A 21,315-nucleotide genomic window follows, 5' to 3' on the forward strand; every position below is an offset into this window, starting at 1 on the left:
GAATAGGAATTAACTCCTCTTTAAATGTTTGATAGACTTTGCCTGTGAAGCTGTTTGGTTCTGGACTTTTTTGGGGAAAGAGTTTTTCGACTCCTGATTCAATTTCATTGCTGGTGATTGGTCCGTTCTAATTTTGTTGCTTCCTGCTTTAATTTTGGTATATTATGTTAGGAATTTATCCATTTCTCCTAGGATGTCCAATTTGTTGGCATATAGTCTTTCATGCTATTCCCTTATACAGAGGTATTTCTGAGGAATTGGTTGTTTCTCCTCTCTCATTAGTAATTTTATTTGGGTCCTTTCTTTTTCTAAGTCTTGCTAGAGGTTTATCAATTTTATTGCTCTTTTCAAAGAACCAGCTTCCGGTTTCATAAATCTGTTGGTTTGTTTTTAGATTCTTTATCACTTATTTCTGCTGTAGTGTTTAGTATTTCCTTTTGCTGGGTTTGGGTTTTGTGCTTTTTGTACCTCCTTTAAGTGTAAGGTTGGGTCATTTATTTGAGACTTTTCTTACTTCTTGATATAGGCCTGTATTGCCAAAAACTTTCCTCTTAGAACCACTTTTGCTGCATTCCACAAATTTTGGTGTTCCCTAGAGCATGTCATGCTTAGCGAAATAAGTCAAGCGGAGAAAGACAACTATCATATGATCTCCCTGATATGAGGAAGTGGTGATGCAACATGGGGGCTTAAGTGGGTACGAGAAGAATAAATGAAACAAGATGGGATGGGAGGGAGACAAACCATAAGTGACTCTTAATCTCAAAAAACAAACTGAGGGTTGCTGGGGGGAGGGGGTTTGGGAGAAGGGGGTGTGGTTATGGACATTGGGGAGGGTATGTGCTTTGGTGAGTGCTGTGAAGTGTGTAAACCTGGTGATTCACAGACCTGTACCCCTGGGGATAAAAATATATGTTTATAAAAAAATTTTGGTGTTCCCATTTTTTTCACTTGTTTTCATGTAATTTTTTACTTCTTTGATTTCTTGGTTGACCCATTCATTGTTTAATAACAAGTTATTTAACCTCCATATATTTGTATTCTTTCCAGACTTTTAATTGGCATTGATTTTCATAGCACTGTAATCAGAAAAGAAACATGGTAGAACTTCTATTATTATTATTACTTTTAAATTTTTTGAGACTTGTTTTGTGACCTAATGCATGATCTGTTCTGGAAAAGATTCCATGAGCACTCAAAGGTATGAATTCTGCAGCTTTAGAATGGAATATTCTGATTATGTTAAATTCATCTGGTCCAGTGTGTCATTCAAAGCCATTGTTTCCTTGTTGCTTTTCTGTTTGCATGATCTGTCCATTGATATAAGTGGGGAGTTAAAGTCTCCTACTGTTATTGTATTACTATCGATTATGTACCCAAATACACAAAATAACATGAAAATATGTTGCGTACATAGGTATGTACAATTGTTATCTTATTGGATTGTCTCCTTTATTATTAAATACTGTACTCCTTTGTCTCATGTTACAGCTTTTGTTTTAAAGTCTATTTTGTCTATGGTTACCCTGACTTTCTTTTGGCATTCATTTGCATGATAAATATTCTTCCATTTGTCCATGTGAGGACATCTGCAGGTATCTTTAGGTCTGAAATGAGTCTCTTATAGGCAGTACATAATGGGTCTTTTTTTTTTTTAATCCACTCTGTCATCCTATAAAGAGTAGCATTTAGTTCATTAACATGCACAGTAATTGATAAATATGTATTTATTGCCATTTTCTTGTTTCTGTAGGTTTTTCTCTGAAAATCTCTTACACTCTCTGTTGGTTTTCTTTAGTGATATGCTTGGGTTCCTTTCTCTTAATTCTTTCCATATGTATTAGCAGCCTTTGATCTGGTTACCATTTGGTTTGTATAGAACATCTTCTGCATATAGTAGTCTGTATTTACTTGATGGTCACTTGAGTGTAAACCTCTTTATTAGTGATTAAACAACTGCCTCCCATGTTTTAGGTATAGTGTCCTTTTATGAATCCCTTTCTGATCTTTTATTGAAATTGTATTTTTACTTCTTTTGTTTTTCATTTTTTACTTATGGCATTTCTTCCTACTCAGAGTCGCTTTTAATATTTCTTATAGGACTGGTTTATAGGTCATGACAACTTTTAGTTTTTATTTGTCTGGGTAATTCCATCTCTCCTTCTATGCTGAATTATAACCTTGCTGGATAGAGTATTCTTGGTTTCAGGTTTTTTCTTTTGGCATGTTGAATATATCATGCCACTCCTTTCTGGCCTACAAAGTTTCTGCTGAAAAATTTGCCCATGCCCTTAAAGGTTTCTCTTGTATGTAACTGTCTTCTCTTGCTTCTTTAAAATGTCTTTATCACTACTTTTTGGCATTTTAATTACTTTGTGTCTTGGTGTGGACCTCCTTAAGGGGTCCTCTTTTAAGGGGATCTCTGTGCCTCTTGGGTTTGGATATCTTTTTCCTTCCCCAGATTAGGGAAGTTTTCAAGTTGCTCTCTTTAAATTTTCTGCCCCCTTTTTTCTCTTCTGGTACTCCTATAATATGAATGTTACTATTTTAATGGAGTCATTGAGTTCCCTAAGTCTATTCTTGTTTTGCATAATTCTTCTTTCATTTAGCTTAATTAATTTCCAATACTCTTCTAGGTTATTAATTCATCCCTCTGCTTCATCTAGACTCTTACTTATTCCATCAACTGTATTTTTAAAATTTCATGTTCTCCATCTGATTGTTTTTTTTCCTAATCTCTGTATTAGGGGATTTACTGATGTTCTCCACTTTCTTTCCTCAAGTCTGTTGATATCTTTATGATCATTACTTTAAATTCTCTATCAGGGATATTACTTATATCTGCTTTGCTTCGGTCTCTTGCTGTGGTTTTGTCCTGTTTTCATTTGGAAGTTTCTCTGTGTCCTAATTTTGTCTGGCTTTCTGTCTGTTTCTATGTGCTAAGAAAGTCAGCTACTTCTTTTGTTTTTAATAAGTCTTATGAAGAAGAGTTTCTATAATGACCTGTGATACACTGTCCCCTGTTCCCTAGGAACTTCAGGGAGTATCTCCTGTGTATTTTGTGTATGCTCCGATTTTGAGTCTTGGCCTCTTTTACCTTCAGTCCAGTTGTCTGTAGAAGCTTTCTGCCTATGGTGGGCAGCAAGGTGTATGGTGGTCGGCTTGCAAAACAAGATCTGCCTCTGCCACTGATGGAACTGAGTTCCTACAAGATGCAGGAGTCAGGAGATGTGGTGTTGGCATTGTTTGTATTGGCCTTCTATGGAAGAGGGTCTGTAGTCCCAGGACTGAGGCAAGAGTGACTGAGAAGTGCTGATCTGTTGCGGTACCGGAGTGGGAGTACAGGGAGTTTGGCACATGCAAGTCAGGTAAGGAGTGTCAGGGCTGCTTAGGTAGGCATTGCTTATGTTGGGGCATGGGAGGGGGAAATGACATATGCCAGCTCCCTTGTTCCTTAAGAGGGTTCCTTTGTGATTCCTGTCCCTCTAGGCCACTCTCTGAGATGAGCAAAACACCCTCCCATCAGTCCCCAGCATTATTCAAACTCCTAGTTCTATGCTGTATATGCACAGGCTGTTTCTTCTGCTGTCTCTTTGAGAATGGGGACTCTACTTCCCAAATCCAAGCCTGCCAATTTTTAAAATTCCAAGCTTTAAGTCCTGCTTGTTTAAAAAACTTAAAAATATATAGCAAATAGTAGAGGTTTGTCCTACCTGTTCATGGGCTCTGCAGTGTGAAAGTCTAGTTTCTGACATTCTCTGCAACACTGGCCCAGTCTCCCCTGTGGCTGGCCATTGCTTCATTACCAGACCTTCTCTTTGCCTTTCCTCCCTTCTTTCATGTGACCTCTTCCCTGTCTTAGTGTGGTTTGTGCTGTCATTCTTCAAGTGATTTATTTTGGAAGTGGGGGTTATTTATGATGACACGAGTGTTATCTACTTGTATCCATGGGACAAAGTGAGTTTAGGGTCTTCCTACTCTGCCATCTTCCCAGCAAACTCCCAAACTGATGGTTACCAGAGAAGAGATGGGTACGGGGATAGGGAAAATTGAGATAAGGATTAAAGAGTACTTTTATAAAAAAAAATTTTGATTATAAAACAAATGATGCTATATAGAGAAAGGCCTATGGATTCCACACACACAAAATACTAGACCTGGTAAATGAATTCTGTAAAGTCACAGGATACAAAATTAATGTGTGGAAGTCTGTTGCATTTCTTTACAATAATGATGAAGCTGCATAAAGTGAAATTAAGAAAACCCATTGACAGTTGTACCAAAAACAATACAAGATTGGAGCACCTGGATGGCTCAGTCCATTAAGTGTCTGCCTTTGGCTCAGGTCCTGGGATTGAGCCCTGCATTAGGCTTCCTGCTCAGTGGGGACTCCTATTCTCTTCCCACAGCTCATGCTCTTTCTCTCAAATTAAAAAAAAAAAAAAAAAACAACAATAAAATACTTAGGAATCAACTTAACCAAAGATGTGAAAAATATGCATTCTGAATCTATAAATACTCTGAATCTAAATCATTGGAAAAAGAAGTTCAAGATGATGCAAAGAAATGGAAGGACATTCCATGCTTATGGGTTAGAATAACAAATATTGTTAAAATGTCTATTGCCCAAAGTAATCTATAGCTTTAATGTAATTCCTATCAAAATATCAACAGCATTTTTCACAGAACTAGAACAATCCTAAAATTTGTATGGAATCACAAAGACCATGAATAGCCAAAGCAATCTTTTTTTTTTTTTTTAAGATTTTATTTATTTGACAGAGATCACAAGTAGGCAGAGAGGCAGGCAGAGAGAGAGGGAGAAGCAGGCTCCCTGCTGAGCAGAGAGCCAGATGTGGGACTCGATCCCAGGACCCTGGGATGATGACCCGAGCAGAAGGCAGAGGCTTTAACCCACTGAGCCGCCCAGGCACCCCCAAAGCAATCTTAAAAAACAAAAATGGAGGTAACACAATTCCAGATTTGATTTCTGCTTTGTAATGTAAACTGAAAATCGTATGGTACTGGCATAAAGATAGACACAGTTTAGTGGAATAGAACAATACCCAGAAGTAAACCCACAGTTACATGGTCAATTAATCTTCGATGAAGGAGAAATGAATATACAATGGGAAAAATTCAACAAATGCTGAGAAACTGGATGGGCAGCCACATGAAAAAGAATGAAACTGGATCACTTTCACCATACACAAAAACCAAATTCAAAGTGGATTTGAGACCTGAATGTGAGACCTGAAACCATAAAAATCCTAGAAGAGAGCACATGCAATAGCAACATTTTTTTCTAGAGATCTCTGGAAACCAGGAAAATAAAAGCAAAAATGAACTATTGAGATGGTAGCAAAATAAAAAGCTTCTGCACAGTGAAGGAAAGCAATGAAACTAAAACACCTGTAGAATGGGCAAAGATATTTGCAAATGACCTATCTGAACCAATTAGTATCCAAAATATATGAAGAACTGATAAAACTCAACACCCAGGAAGCAAATAATCCAATGAAAAATGGGCAGAAGGCATGAACAGACAATTCTCCAAAGAAGACCTCCATATTGCCAATAGCCACGTGAAAAGATGGTCAACATAGCTCCTTATCAGGGAAATGCAGATCAAAACTACAATGAGATATAACCTCACATCTTTCAGAATGGCTAAAATAAAAACACAAGACCCAACAATTGCTGGCAAGGATGTGGAGCAAAAGGAATCCCCTTGCACTGTTTGTGGGAATGCAAATTGGTGCAGTCATTGTGGAAAACAGTATGGAGGTGACTGAAAATATTAAAAAATAGCACTACTCTATTACTCAGTCATCTCACTATTGGGTATTTAATTAAAAAATATAAAAACACTAATTCAAAGGGATATATGCACCCCTGTGTTTATGGCAGCATTATTTACAATAACCAAACTGTGAGAGCAGCCCAAGTACCCACCAATTGTGAACTAATAATTTTTAACATATACTTATGTTTTTCAGAATTTTAAAATACACGACATAAAACTTATCTCAACCATTTTTAAGTGTACACTTCAGTAGCATTCTGTACATTTACATAATTGTGCAATCATCCCCACTAGTTAATCCACAGAACCCTTTCATCTTGCAAAACAAACTCTTTACCAATTGTTTTGTAATAACAATAGTTGAAAATAGTATGTCAATAGTATGTCAACAACATACTATTGTCAACTATTGCTGATATACAACATTAGTTTCAGATTTATAAAATCATGATTCAATTATATACATTACAAAATGGTCACCATGTGTTCTTACCATCTGTCACCATATGAAATCACTACAATATTGATTATATTTCCTGTCCTGTACATTTCATCCCCATGATTGATTTTTATAACTGGGAGGTTGTACCTTTTAATCTCCTTTACCTATTTTGCCCCCATCTTCAGCTCCCCCAGACTATCACCAGTTTGTTGCTATATTCAAGAGTCTGTTTTGTTTAAGATTTCACATGTAAGTGAAATCCTACAGTATTTCTCTGATTTTATTTCACTTAGCAGAATATCCTCTGAGTCCATCTGTGTTGTCACAAATGTCAAAATTCCATCATTTTATAGCTGGGTAATATTCTATTGCAGATATATGTAATATACCACATCATCTGTATCCTTTTGTCTATCAGTGGACATTTAGGTTGCTTCCATATCTTGGCTATTGTAAGATGATGAACCTATATATCTTTCAAATTAGTGTTTTTGTTTTATTCAGGTAAATACTCAGAAGTGAAATTGCTGGATTGTATGGTATTTCTGTTTTACTTTTTTTGAGGAAACTCCATACTGTTTTCCATAGTGGCTGCAACAGTTTTACATTCCCACCTTTTCTCCACATCCTCACCAACACTTGTTATTTCTTGTTTGATCCTAGGCACTGGGACTCTGTGAGATGATCTCATTGTGGTTCTGATTTGCATTTCCTTGATTATTAGTGATGGTTATCTAGATGTTGCCTTTGGGAAAATGTCTATTCAGGTCCTCTACCTATTTAATAATTATTTCTGTTTGGTGTTGACTTATAGGAGTTCTTTATATATTTTATTAACTCCCTACCAGATAAATGACTTGCATACACCTTCTCTCATTAAGTGGGTTGTCGTATCCTTTTGCTGATGGTTTTCTTTGCTGTGCGAAAGCTTTTTATTTTGGTATTGTCCCAACATTTTGTTTTTGCTTTTGTTTTCCCTTCCCTTGATCTGAGACAGATCAAGAAAAATACTGTTATAGTCTGTATCCAAGAGTTTACTGCCTATGTTTCCTTCTAGGGTTTTTATGGTCTCAGGTCTTCTATTTAGGTCTTTATTCTATTTGAGTTTATTTTTTGGTATGATGTAAGAAAGTGGTCAAGTTTTATTTTGAGTGTAGCTGTCCAGGTTTCTCAACGCCATTTATTGAAGAGACTGACTTTTCCCCATAGTATGTTCTTCTCTTTTTTACTATAGATTAATTGACCATATAAGTTTGGGTTTATTTCTGGACTATCTGTTCTATTGATCCATGTGTGCATTTGTGTACCAGTACCATACTATTTTTATTATTACAGCTTTGTAGTATATTTTGAAATCTGGGAATATGATATTTCCATTTTTCTTATTTCTCAAGATTGCTTTTGTTATTTGGGGGCTTTTGTATTTCCAAACAAATTTTAACATTAATCTAGTTAAAAATACTATGGTATTTTGATGGGGGTCATATTGAATTTGTTGATTGCTTTGGATAGTATGGACATTTTAACAATATTATTCCAACCCATGAGCACAGTATGACTTTGCATTTATTTGTGTCATCTTTATTATCTTTCACTAGTGTATATAATTTTCAGAGAACAGGTCTTTCCCTTCTTTGGTTAAATTTATTTTGATGCAATTGTGTATAGGTTGTTTTAATAATGTCGCTGCTAGTTCATTATTAATGTATAAAATTACAATAGATTTCTGTATATTTTGTGTCTGCAACTTTAATAAATTTATTATAAGAGTTTTATCATTCTAATAGTCTTTACAGTCTATGTATAGTAACATGTTACTGCAGATAGTGACAGTTTTACTTTCTTATGAATTTGCATTTATTTCTTGTCTAATTGCTTCAGCTAGGTCTTTCTGTACTATGTTGAATAAAAATGATGACAGTAGACATCCTTATTTTTGTCTTGATTCTGATCTTCATACTCTAAGCTTTCAGCCTTTCACCATTGAGTTTTATGTTAGCTGTGGGTTTATATATAGCCTTTATAATGCTGAAGTATGTTCCCTTTAAACTTTGAGAGTTTTTTTATTTATCACGAATGTCTGTAGAATTTCTGTCAAATCCTTTTTCTGCATCTTTTGAAATGGTTATATTACTTTAATCCTTCGTTTGGTTAATGTGGTTGATTTATGGATATTGAACCATCTTTACATCCCTGAAATAAATACTACTTGATTGTGGTAAATGATCTTTTTCATGTGTTGAGTTCAGTTTGCTGATTTTTCCTTGAGCATTTTTGTGTCTGTGTTCATCAGGGATATTGATCCTTTTTTTTTTTTTTCTTTTTGTAATGTAACTCTGTACCCATTACACTGTAGTTCCCTAGTCCCACTTCCCCATCCCTTGGCAACTACCAATTTATTTTCTGTCTCTGAATTTGAATACTATATGTATACCATATAAATGGAATCCTACAGTGCTTGTCCTTTTGTGTCTCGCTTATTTATTTCACTTAGTGTAATGTCCTCAAGATTCACTCATGCTGTAACTTTTTTTTTTTAAGATTTTATTTATTTATTTGACAGAGAGAGATCACAAGTAGGCAGAGAGGCAGGCAGAGAGACAGGCAGAGAGACAGGCAGAGGAGAGAGGAGGAAGCAGGCTCCCTGCTGAGCAGAGAGCCTGATGCGGGACTCGATCCCAGGACCCTGAGATCATGACCTGAGCTGAAGGCAGCGGCTTAACCCACTGAGCCACCCAGGCGCCCCATGCTGTAACTTTTATTAGAATTTCCTTTCTTTTTAAGATTAATATTCCATTGTATGTATATATCACATTTTGTTTATCCATTTGCCCTTTGATGGATACTTGGATTGCTTCCATCTTGAAGCTATTATGAATAATGCTGCTATGAACATGGGTGTTTGAATATCTGTTGGAATTCCTACTTTCAATTCTTCATATATCCAGAAGTAAAATTGATGTATCATACTGTATCATATGGTAGTCCAGTTTTAAGTTTCTGGGAAACTGCCATGCTGTTCTCCATAGCAACTGCATTTTCCATTTCTACCAATAGTGCACAAGGGTAAGAATTTCTCCACATCCTTTCCAAGACTTTTGAGAATAGCTATGCTGATGCATGTAAGGTGGTAGCTGATTGGGGTTTTGAATTGCATTTCCCTAGTAATTAATAATGCTGAGATTCTTTTCTTGTGCTTGTTACCCATTTGCATATCTTCCTTGGAGAAATATCTATTTAATTTCTTTTCTTATTGTTGAGTTGTAGGAGTTTTTTTTTTATATAATTCAGATATCAACTATCAAATATGTGATTTGTAAATAGTTTATTCCATTCTATGGGTTATTTTTTACTTCATTGGTTATATCTTTTGATGCACAGAAGTTTTTAATTTGATAAAGTGCAATTTATCTATTTTTTTCTTTTACTATATTGTTGGTGTCCTATTCAAGAAACCTCTGCCAGCCAAATTTAATGTCATGAAAGTTTTTCTTTTCCTCCTAGGAACTGTATTGTTTCAGTGCTTACATTTTGGATTTTGATATATTTTGAGTTTATTTTTGTATTGGTATAAGATAAAGTCTAACTTCATTCTTTTACATTTGAATTTCCAGATTTCTTAATACCATTTGTTGAAGAAATTTTTCTTTCCCCCTTTGAATGGTTATGGCACTTTTGTATATCATTTTATCACATGTGAGAAGGTTTATTTCTGTCGAGACTCCTCTATTATTGGTCTGTATGTCTGTCTGTCTTCTTTTTTTTAAAAGATTTTATTTATTTATTTGAGAGAGAGAGAGAGAGAGAGATCACAAGTAAACAAAGAGGCAGGCAGAGAGAGAGATAGAGGGAAGCAGGCTCCCTGCTCAGCAGAGAGCCCGGGACTCGATCCCAGGACCCTGAGATCATGACCTGAGCCGAAGGCAGCTGCTTAACCCACTGAGCCACCCAGGCGCCCTGTATGTCTGTCTTTATGGCAACAACACACTATTTTGACTGTGATTTTGTAGGAAGTTTTAAAATCACGAAGTGTGGGATCTTCAGCTATGTTCTTGTTTTTCAAGATTATTTGGTATTTCTAAGTCCTTTGGGCTATCCTATGACTATTAGGATGGGTTCTCATCTTTTTGAAAAAAATTGGGATTTTTATAGAGATTGTATTGAATTTGTAGATTGTATTGAATTTGTAGTATTGACATCTTAATATTGTCAATCCATGAATGTGGGCTATCTTCCCATTTTTCACCTCTTTGAGTATATGCCTAAGTAATGTATTATTTTTTATTCTATTGTAAATGAAATTGTTGTCTTAATTTCCTTTGCAGATTGTCCTTTGGTGTATAGAAACACAACTGACTTTCGTGTTTTCATTTTGTATCCTGCAGTTTTGTTGCAAATAATTATTAAAGGACTAATAAGTAAATTTAACAAAATTGAAGGATTCAAGATTGAGATGCAAAAATCAAGTTTCTTTCTATACGTTAGCAACAATCAAATTTTTTTGAAAAGGAACACCATTTAAAAAATATGAAATATGGCATATGTAAGGATTAATTTGGCAAAAGATTTGTAAGACTTTTACAGCGAAAAGTACAGGGTATTGCTGAGATCTATCAAGCAAGATCTAAAAAAATGGAGAGACATACTGTGTTTAGAGGATGGCAGACTCCATCAGCATTGGCAAGATGACCGTTATTCGCAGATTGATCTATAAGCTTAATACAAACCCAAATCAAATTCCAGCAGAGATGTTGTTTTGTTTTTAGGAATTGGCAAGGTATTTTTAGATTTTAGGCGGGAATTTAAAGGACCTGTACCAAAAAGAACTACAAAATGGCTAATACACTATATGTTTCAAGACTTATTGTATAAAGCTACAGTAATCAAGAGAGTATGTTGCTGCCATACAGGTAGATAAATAAGTATAACAGAGCAAGTATGTAGAGACAGTTGTCATGTGACAAAAATGCAAAGACAGTTCAGTGGAGAAATCATTTTTTCCAATAAATGGTGTTGGACCCATGGACTCTCAATATAGGCACAAAATCAGTTATCTGAAGTCTTTACATTCCACCACTTAAAAAAAGAAAACTAAAAATGGATTCAAATGTAAAAGCCTATTTGAAAGAAAGAATAAGAAAAAAATCTTTGTGACCTTCCATGAGGCAAAAGTGTTTCAGATATTAACTCCAAAGTATAGCCCATAAGAAAACTGATAAATTGAACTTAATCAAAATTAAAAACTCTAGTTTAAAAAAAAAACACTCTTAAGAGAATTAAGGGGCCAGCTACACACTTGAATATTTTTGTTGTTGTTTTTAAAGATTTTATTTATTAGCGAGGGAGTGAGTGTGTGGGAGGGAGAGGGAAAGAGAACCTGAAGCAGACTCCACACTGAGCACAGAGCCCGACTCAGGGCTTGACCTCATGGCCACAAGATCATGACTTGAGCTAAAACCAAGCATCAGGTGCTTAACCAACTGAGCCACCCTGGTGCCCCAAAGAAAATATTTATAAAGCATGTATTTGATAAAGTACTTGTACCCCAAATATATTAAGTACTCTCAAAATTCAATAACAAAGATACAACCCAATTAAAATATAGACAAAAGATTTGAACAACTACTTCACCAAGAAAGATCTAGAGTTGGTAGGTAAGTACTTATTCAACATCATTAGCTATTACAGAAATATAAATGGAAATTATGAAATACTACCATACATGTAGCAGAGAGGCTAAAATGAGAAAAACTATACCAGTGTTGGTGAAGATGTGGAGGAATGTTATATCCTAATGGTGGTTTTTTAAGGTAAATATGCACATATCTTAGGGCCTAGCTGTTCCAATCCTAGCTGTCTACCCAAGAGAAGTGACAGCATATGTCCACATAAGTGAATATTTATAGAAGCTTTATTTGTAGTTATCTCAAACTAGAAACAACCCAAGTGTCCATTAGTAGATAAGTGCAAAAACAGATTTTGTTATATCCATGTGATGGACTACTGCTCAAAAATAAAAAGGAATAAACAGATATATATAACATGAATGAATCTCCAAATGAAAGAAGCCAGACAAAAACGTGTACATGTTGCATGATTCCATTCATATAAAGTACTAGAAAATGCAAACTAATTTATAGAGACAGAGTAGATCAAGGGTTGCCCCAAAATATGGGTACATTAGCTTTTTCATTTGTTTTTTTCATTATGACAACACTTAACCTGAGTTCTACTATCTTAGACATTTTTAAGGGCAGAACATGGTATTGTTAACTGTAGGCACAATGTTAAACAGTGGATCTTGCAAACTTACCAAGCATCTTGCAAAACTTTATACCTGTTGAACAATAGCTCTGTATTTCTCTCTCCAGCCCCTTTCACTCACCTTTCCATTCCGTTTCTTTTGTTTGACTATTTTAGATACCTCCTATAAACAGAATCCTGCTGTATTTGTCCATTTGCGACTGACTTATTTCATGAATTAAAATATCTTCCAAATTTATCCATGTTATTGCATACTTCAGGATTTCCTTTTAAGGTTGACCAGTATTCATGTGTGTATAATATATATACACTGTGTATATATAATATATATACACAAATATATATACATTTTCTCCATTTAGCCACTGATGGACATTTAGATGGTTTCCGTAACTTAACTATTGTAAACAATGCTTCTTTTGGATATATACCTAGAGGTGCGATGCTGATTTTTTTTTTTTTTGAGGAATTTGTTTTTCATAGTGCCTATACCATTTTACATTCCTACAAATAATGTGTAAGTGTTCGTTTCCAGTTTCTCCACATTTTCACCAACACTTACCTTTTTTTTTTTTTTTAAATAATATTGTACCATATATTCAGTAAGGAATTAGTGTCCAAAATACCTGAGGAACCCCCAAAACTCAATAGCCAAAAATCAGCCCAATTTAAAAAGTGGGCAAAGAACTTAAATATTTATCTGAAGACCTACAAATGGCCAACAGGTATATGAAAAATTGCTCAATATTCACTAGTTATTGGGAAAAATGTTCTTATTAAACTCCTCTTTTGATTCTAAGGAAAAGCCAGGCAGAAAATACCACTCTGTAACACCTTCCTGCTTCCATATAGCTTTAACATGGCCCCCCTGTTCTTTGTATGCCTGACAGAGAAGGCTCCACATGATTTTTTTTTTTTTTTTAATAATGTTGTTCTCTGGCAGAGAATCTATGGAAATGGATTCCAAGAGCAATCTCTCTGCAAGACACTGCAGACAGATCAGTGTGTCACTGCGCTCCTGATCAGAGACAAAGGGCACAGAATGGAAGGGGCAAAAAAAAAAAAAAAAAAGTGAGGCCTGGGCGATGAGGGAGGGAGACAGTGGTGCTGGTGCTGTTCTGTTCATTTGACCTATTTTGTTTTAGGGCCGATTCTGCTTCTGAGAGTGGGAGAAAGCAGGAAACAGAGACGCAGGTAATGGAAGAACCTTTTTGTTTTAAGGCAATACTTTGTAAATTTCAGTTACTTGCCTGCCATCTTGAAAACTGGTCACCATTCTGGTCTTATCTCTAATTACATGTAAAAGTTATTATGAAATTATTTCACTTTTAAATGGTAAATTGATTCTTTATTGAAAAAGATAAGCAGAAATGTTAAAGATCACCCATTATCTGGGATTTATCCTGGATAGAACCAGAAGTGTTCATGAGTTGAAAAAGAAATTCTTTTCTTAAAAAACATGGAATGTTTCACAAGTTTCCATGTCATCCTTGCATAGAGGCCATGCTAGTCGTCTCTGTATCACTTCAGTTTTAGTAGGTGTGCTGCCAAAGAGCACGAAAAGAAATTGAGTCAGTGACATGATTTTGTTCATTCCCGTATGCACCAGCTTACACCTGTTCCGAGTGTCTTTCACTTTAGGAGGCACACTGCTCTAAGTCTGTAGTCCATGCATTTTAAAAATTCTATAATGAGTACTAAATGTATTTTTTTAAAAATTGAGATCATGGGCTTTACATGAGTTAAGGACACTTCTGGCTTGCTTTTAGCGATGGTTCTCACTCTCTGTTTCTCAGTCTTGAGTTGGAATCCCACCAAAGAAGTGGATGAGACTGTTGAAGACTGGATCCCTTCCCCCCAAAGATTCCAACTTAGTTGATCTAGGGTGATGCTCAGGCCCTGGGATTCTTTTAAAGCCCCCTCTGATGATTCTAACAGGTGGCCAAATTTAAGAGCCACTGCTCTAGATTTTTGTTTTGTAAGTAACTTTCAACACCTTTTTACATATACCACAGCAATTAGTAAAGCCTTGCCTCATGGTTTGTTAATTGTATGAATGAAATGAAGTAACATTTGCTCTTTACAAGACTCTGGGCTGAACTGTGGAACAAATGTGGGGGCTTCCCCCCAAATGTTCCCCCCATAAATGTAAAAGGCAATAGGCCTCACTTACAAATTTCTTCTTAAAAATGACTGTCTCCAGAAAATGTTGAACTGCTAAACATCTTACAGTAGGAGTACTTGGGTCTTCAACAACAAATTCATTTCAAAAATAGATCGATCACTCACCCTCACCCACCTTGAAAGTTGTGGGTCATGCTATCATAAACAAGGGGGATGGTAGCTTTCATCCTGCTGTAGTGATGGCCTTGGAGATGGCTCTGCGGTTTGCTGTTCCAGGCACAGGAGGTCTCTTTCAGCTGATGCATTTCGTATTTGAGAAGACTGAGCTACTGTGTTTGGGTTCATAAGAATCCTCCCTGCTTTAGAACGAGAATGACCTCTTACAAGCTGAACTGTAGGGTTTCTATTGAGGCATTCCTTATTTAAGACTGGGCCCCCTGGAGGAGCAGAGGCCAACTAGAGTATTTTGTGTGTTAAAATCAAAACAAATTCCACATTAAAATGGAGACTAAACACTGCTTGTCACAGCACTTCTAAAAACCAACCCAAAGCCAGGAAAAGACTTAAAAACACAGGGCGCCTGGGTGGCTCAGTGGGTTGGGCCGCTGCTTTCGGCTCGGGTCATGATCTCGGGGTCCTGGGATCGGGTCCCGCATCGGGCTCTCAGCGGGGGGCCTGCTTCCCTCTCTCTCTCTCTGTGCCTGCCTCTCTATCTGCTTGTGATTTCTCTCTGTCAAATAAATAAATAAAAAAAAAAAAAAAAAAAAAGACTTAAAAACACATAAAATCCATTAAATCATTGAAGAAATTAAATTTACCTTGATAGTCTAGTCTTAATTTAAAAATACTTCAGGATTAAATAGAAATGATTCCCTTGTTTTATTTTAGTTTCTTTAAAATGTAATCAACGTTGTTATTGCAAAAATGATTTTTATAAATTCTTTTGTCATTTGGGTTAGTATCATATTCAGGTGCATCAGCGTTTGAAGAATTACCTATGATCTTTTCAGTTGCAACTAATTGAGAGAGGATTCTTTTTTCTTTTTTTCCTTCTGTCCTCCATTACAATAGCGTGATTGAGAATTGTCTAATGAAATCTTTTTTCCTCTCTTTACCACCATGCCTTTTTATTGTACGAGAACCAATCTTCTGGAAGGAGTTGCTTCTCTTTTGCCCAACTTTGTATTGATAAGTTTAATTGTACATAAAGGGAACTAACACCTTTTTAATAGCACTCATTTGTCATCTGTGTCTGTAAAAGCTTAATTACAGGAAACACATCTTCTCAGAGAGTAATAAAGATTCAAGTAGTAGCACCAGCGAACGATCTTGGACCAGCAACCAAAAAAAGAAATCCCTAAAACCATATTCTGGTAGAAAAAAGACAAGAATCAGAAACAGCGTAAGAGGTAAGTTTGGTATGTGTCTTCTTTCAAGTTATTTTTTTTTTCCAAGTAAATCAGGTATTTTTTTCAGTTATGTGATGGAGGGAGAATACCAAAGAAAAAATGATTATATGATCCCCTCTTCCCCTGCTGTCATTCCTTTAGAAAGACAGAAGGTACACACATGAAACAGTGCAAAAAAATATAAAACAGACCAATCATTTTAAAATATGAGCTATAGATAAATAGAGTAGTTGTTCAGTTAAGAATCTAACATTAACAGGAAATCACTAGGAAAAGCTTCCAGGAAGAGGCAGGTAGGATTTGAGCCAATCCTCGGGAAGAACAGTATTCAAAGACGTGCCAGAGGGGAAGCATTCTAAGTTAGGTAAAAGTGCGAGGATAAATTGACAGGAGGAAAGCATCAGAGGCAGGGTCTGGAGCAGAGAATTCACACTGGGGTGGGGGCTCAGCAACACGATAGATAATTAAAAAGGGATCTTAAGACCTAGACATTTGAGCAAGCTTCAGGATTTGGGAATTGCTGTTAGCAAGGACCTGTAAAGGAAAAAGAGAAATGATTTTTTTTTCCTCATAAGCAAAGTTTATCCTTTGGACACGTCTTCTTTTTCTTTTAGTTTTGCCATTTTCCCCTCCCAGCAGTGGCAGTGACCACGAGAAAGACCAAGTAAGTAAATTTTAGCTGGGCTGCCGTGTGGCCATTAGTGTTAGCATGAAACAGGTTAATCTGTTTAGGGTTAAATTTCATTTGTTTCTCAAAAAAAAAATAAATAAATAAATCCTTTCAGGATTGAGGATAACAAACCAGTTTGTTGGTACATAAATCACTGTCAAACTGCAAGGACTTGTTAACATTTAGTATAAATGTTGGGTAAAGACTTCGGATCTTTCTTCATTGTTCTCAAATTTTTACAAGATGTTTACTATAGATGATGCTGAAATCTGGGCTGTAGTCCTGTAAATGTTTGCTCTTTGAATTTACATTTTAAAGTGAACTTCTTCCCTTAGTTTTCAGTTTGCTGACATATTATTTCTAAAGCTTTTAATGATTTAAACATTTCAATCTTTATTTTGTAAGTGGTTGAAGTGACTTCAGGTTTATATAAATATTGGATAAATCCTCAAAGTTTCCCAACTCATTTTGGTTCTTTGTTTTAAAGCAACATAGCTAAAAATATGAATGCTGGTGGTGTTCAGACAAATTCAAAGCCAAATGTTCCTGTTAATAGCTGAATCCCCCAGTCTCAACAGCTGGTTTTTGTTCCTCGTCAAATGAGATACATAAAGACTACAGATATAGGTGCCAAGTATATGAGTTCTCTAAGGGGTGGTTGCTGGGATTCTGAGAACACCAACAGCCCCCCATGCAGAAATACCATGTGGTTGTACTCCAATCACCATTCTCTCTCCCCACCTGCCCCCTTCTAATGGTTACCCTCTGTGATTCTGTACTGACAAAGTGTATAGTTCCTAGTTTAAACCAGTGAGCCAGAGTAAGGACCTTAATACATGTTGAATACTTTAAACTGGTATGATTTATCAGTTAGAAATAGGTCAAGGGGCACCTGGGTGGCTCAGGTTAAGCCTCTGCCTTTGGCTCAGGTCATGATCTCGGGGTCCTGGAATCGAGCTCCACATCGGGCTCTCTGCTCAGCAGGGAGCCTGCATCCCCCCCCCTCTGCCTGCCTCTGCCTACTTGTGATTTCTCTCTCTCTGTCAAATAAATAAATCTTAAAAAAAAAAAAGAAATAGGTCAAAAGACAGATTTAAAGTAAATATAGTTTTTGTTTGAAGTAAGCACCAAAGAAACATCAAAACTTTGCGAATCTATAAGTTTAAGTTATTCAACTGACAAGAAGTCTGTTGATTTTTCAGTGAGGGCATTGCTGACTTTGTACAAACATTAGCATTCAAAATTCACTCCTCTGTGTTGGCATGTAAGAGAATAATTTGGACCAGGACTCGGCAAACTTGTTCTGTGAAGAGTCAGATAGTAAATAGTGTAAACATTTTACACATGTAAGATCATAAATATTTTCCATGGTGACTATTCAGCTCTTCTGTTGTAGCATGAAAGTAGCCATGGACAATACCTAAGTGAATGCACGTTGCATTCCAATAAAACTTTATTTCTAAGAAGGCCAGTGAACTGTGATTTGTGGATTCCTGATTTAGAGCAGTGGTTCTCAAACTGTAGTGATCATCAGAATGATGAGTATGGTGTGTTTAAATGCAGATTGCTAGTTTCTGTCCCCATAGTTTCTGGCTAAATATAAGTAATAGATGGGATTATGGAATTTGAATTTCTGTCAAGTTCCTGGGTGTTGCTGAAGCTCTGTTCTGGGGTCCTACTTTGAGAACTTATTTAGAGTTATTTTTGATTTAGAACTATGAATTGATAGATGACTTAATGTGTTTTCAACTTTAGGATCTTATGGTCCTAGTGTTTGTTTTCAAATGGTGCAAATCCTATACTTAAACTACTTTAAACGACATTAGAAATGTATTAAAATTTTTTGAGAACTACTTAAAATGGTTATGAATGTTAACACTCTTAAAAAATACTGTATTTTAGGCTAAACTTCTAACACCATCATGGAAGGAAACCTCCAGGCAGAATAATACTACACTTGCAAATATTTCTGTAACAAAATTTCAGGGTAACTCTGACTTTTTAACTCCTGAAGATTCTGCCCAGAAAACAGGTACTTGATTTTCTGTTGATTTACATAGAAAAAAAAAATATTTTTTTAGGAAAAGTAGTTTGAACTAAACAATTTTTCTTTCTTTTAACATGTATTGAAGAAAGTGTGAATATACGATCTCTCCTTTACTGTCCTCATTAGCAAAAGATAGAAGACATTGTGTTTTAGCATTTGAGATTACCTTGTGCTCTTCCATTTTTAAAGAAAACTCAAATGATGACTTATAGCAGTGATTGGTATACTTTTTCTGTAAGGCACCAGACAGCAAGTATTTTTTTTATTTTTTATTTTTAGCAGCTCTACTGTTGTAGCTCCAAATCAGCTGCAGACCATCAGGCATGGTTGTGTTTCCATAAAACTTTATTTATAAAACCAAGTGGTGGACTGGATTTGACTGGAGAGGCCAGAGTTGGCCAGACAAGGCCAATCCTTGCCCTGTTAGGTGCATCTTAACCTCTGTTGTATTTTATTAGAACTATTTACACCTTTTGTGAGGCTAGGGATTTTGGTTTGCCTTTATCATTTTGCAGCTTGGCTCACTGCCAACCAATGATAGCAGTCAGTAAGCAGGTGATGACTTCTTAGCGTGGCTGCCACTGGGAGAAAAAAGAGTAAGGAAAAGAGAAAAATGTAGAGTTAGAGAGTAAGAAGAAATAAGTTAGAAGAACAATGAGAGAGAAGAAAGAGAAGGGTCACAAGCTGGAGACAGCAGGAGCCTTGCCCATGTATTGGGGGCCCGATGGGCAGCTATGAAATGTGCTGATTTAGTTGAGGCTCATTTTATCTGCCTGCTTGCAAAACCAATAACCTTACATGCCCTAAAAGATAAAAAGGGTTTTTTTGGGTTTTTTTTTGTGGGTGTTTGGGGTTTTTTTTTGCCTTTTTTTTTTAAAGTATCTTTTTTGGGGGTTGGTAAGATTTAATACATAGAGTGATAGTGAAATGTTATTACCTAAAGTTGCTTCTTAGCATGTTGATGCTCTGGAAATTGTTCTTACACTCAGAACATCAAAGTCCCCACCCCCTGAGTGATCTGTCATCCTTGGAGCATTCAGAAGTTGAAGAAAATATATCGAAGGAAAACGTAACTAAGGTATTATTTATTGTTGGTTATTCATCTGATTTTCCAGAGTTTATATTATATTTGTATCATGTGCTTATTCCTCCTTAGAGGATAATGGAGCACCATTTGCTTTTTTTTTTTTTTTTTTTTTTTCCTTTGGAGACTGTAGACCAAGAATCCTTGATGAAAACTCCTAGCTTCAAACATAAACTGCAAAGCTTGGAAGACAGAGGTGAGAAAATACTCAGTCTTTGCAGAATAAAGCAAAATGAATTTACTTTTGGTGGGCTGGGTGTTATTCCAATCACAGCAGTTTAAAAAATGACTTTACAGACTGACACCAGGTGTTGGAGAGAGCAGTTCGGATCTGCTTACTCTCCCTAGAAGTGCCTGAAGGTCAGGGCCGGGAAGGGACAGGACCCTAGGTTCACTCAGAAACGAGAGTGCCTCGTTTCAAGAAACATGGCCTGGGACCAGCTGCCTCCTCTCTGGCCTCAAACGGAGGGCCAGTGGGCTCAGTGGAGGCACCCTCCTAAGGATTTGGTCCAGGGGCTCTTTCCATTCCTGACTAAGTAGGTCACTTGCAGTTTATAAAGCCACCTTCTAAACAGTGGTGTGGTCAAGAATGGAAGCATCCAGTTCATTTTCTCCTGGTTACCGTGATAAGGAGGGTTTTTTTGTTTGTTTTTAAAGATTTTATTTACTTATTTGACAGACGGAGATCACAAGTAGGCAGAGAGGCCACAAGTAGGCAGAGAGGCAGGCAGAAAGAGGAGGGAGCAGGCTCCCTGCTGAGCAGAGAGCCCAATGCTATGGCGGGGCTCCATCCCAGGACCCTGAGATCATGACCTGAGCTGAAGGCAGAGGCTTTAACCCACTGAACCACCCAGGCACCCCCCCCCTTTTTTTAAAGATTTTATTTATTTAGGAGATTTTCAAGTCAGTTCACAGGACTGTGAGTAGAACACCTGACCACTCTGTAGGGTGTCCCTGAAGTGTTTGTTTTCTCTTTACATTTTAAATGGAACATCAGGAAGATTGAAATAGCTGCATGTCCTGTGTATCAACATTTAGTGTATCATCACAAACATCTGTGAGCCAACATCCAGGTTAAGAAATGAAAGATTGCTATTTCAGAATCCGGGTAGCTGCAACCCGAAATTCATCCCTGCTTCCCTGTTTACAGGGGTCCATTAGCCTTAATTTGGTGTTTGATTGCACTGCTTTGCTTTTATTTTTTCACTTTCACATTGGTAGAAATATCATACCTTCCGGACAGCATGTCCAGGGTGTGCGCAGTTTAAAGAACAATTATAAGGGGCGCCTGGGTGGCTCAGTGGGTTCAGGGTCCTGGGATCGAGCCCCACCTCACAGGGAGCCTGCTTCCTCCTCAATCTCTCTCTGCCTGCCTCTCTGCCTACTTGTAATCTCTGTCTGTCAAATAAATAAATAAATCTTTTAAAAAAATTATAAAGTCAACACCTATATAACTACAGCCCAGTCTG

At 36.6% G+C, this 21,315-nt stretch overlaps 1 protein-coding gene and 1 non-coding gene across 2 annotated transcripts in view; one reads left to right on the forward strand and one right to left on the reverse strand.

Annotated features, from left to right (window-relative positions):
- SYCP2L (synaptonemal complex protein 2 like) overlaps positions 1 to 21,315 on the forward strand; it is a 130,811-nt gene that overhangs the window by 64,846 nt on the left and 44,650 nt on the right. Inside the window, exons 21-26 of the mRNA XM_059401499.1 lie at positions 6,545 to 6,564; positions 15,898 to 16,045; positions 16,660 to 16,709; positions 18,618 to 18,747; positions 19,752 to 19,831; positions 19,973 to 20,042. Coding sequence (XP_059257482.1) covers positions 6,545 to 6,564; positions 15,898 to 16,045; positions 16,660 to 16,709; positions 18,618 to 18,747; positions 19,752 to 19,831; positions 19,973 to 20,042 — 498 coding nt within the window. The remainder of the gene's footprint in view (positions 1 to 6,544; positions 6,565 to 15,897; positions 16,046 to 16,659; positions 16,710 to 18,617; positions 18,748 to 19,751; positions 19,832 to 19,972; positions 20,043 to 21,315) is intronic.
- On the reverse strand, positions 13,966 to 14,070 carry LOC132018834 (U6 spliceosomal RNA). Its single transcript, XR_009404615.1, has one exon. It is a non-coding gene; the product is annotated as a U6 spliceosomal RNA (small nuclear RNA).

Source organism: Mustela nigripes, chromosome 5 (genome assembly GCF_022355385.1).
Source record: "Mustela nigripes isolate SB6536 chromosome 5, MUSNIG.SB6536, whole genome shotgun sequence".
Taxonomy (NCBI): Eukaryota; Metazoa; Chordata; class Mammalia; order Carnivora; family Mustelidae; genus Mustela; species Mustela nigripes.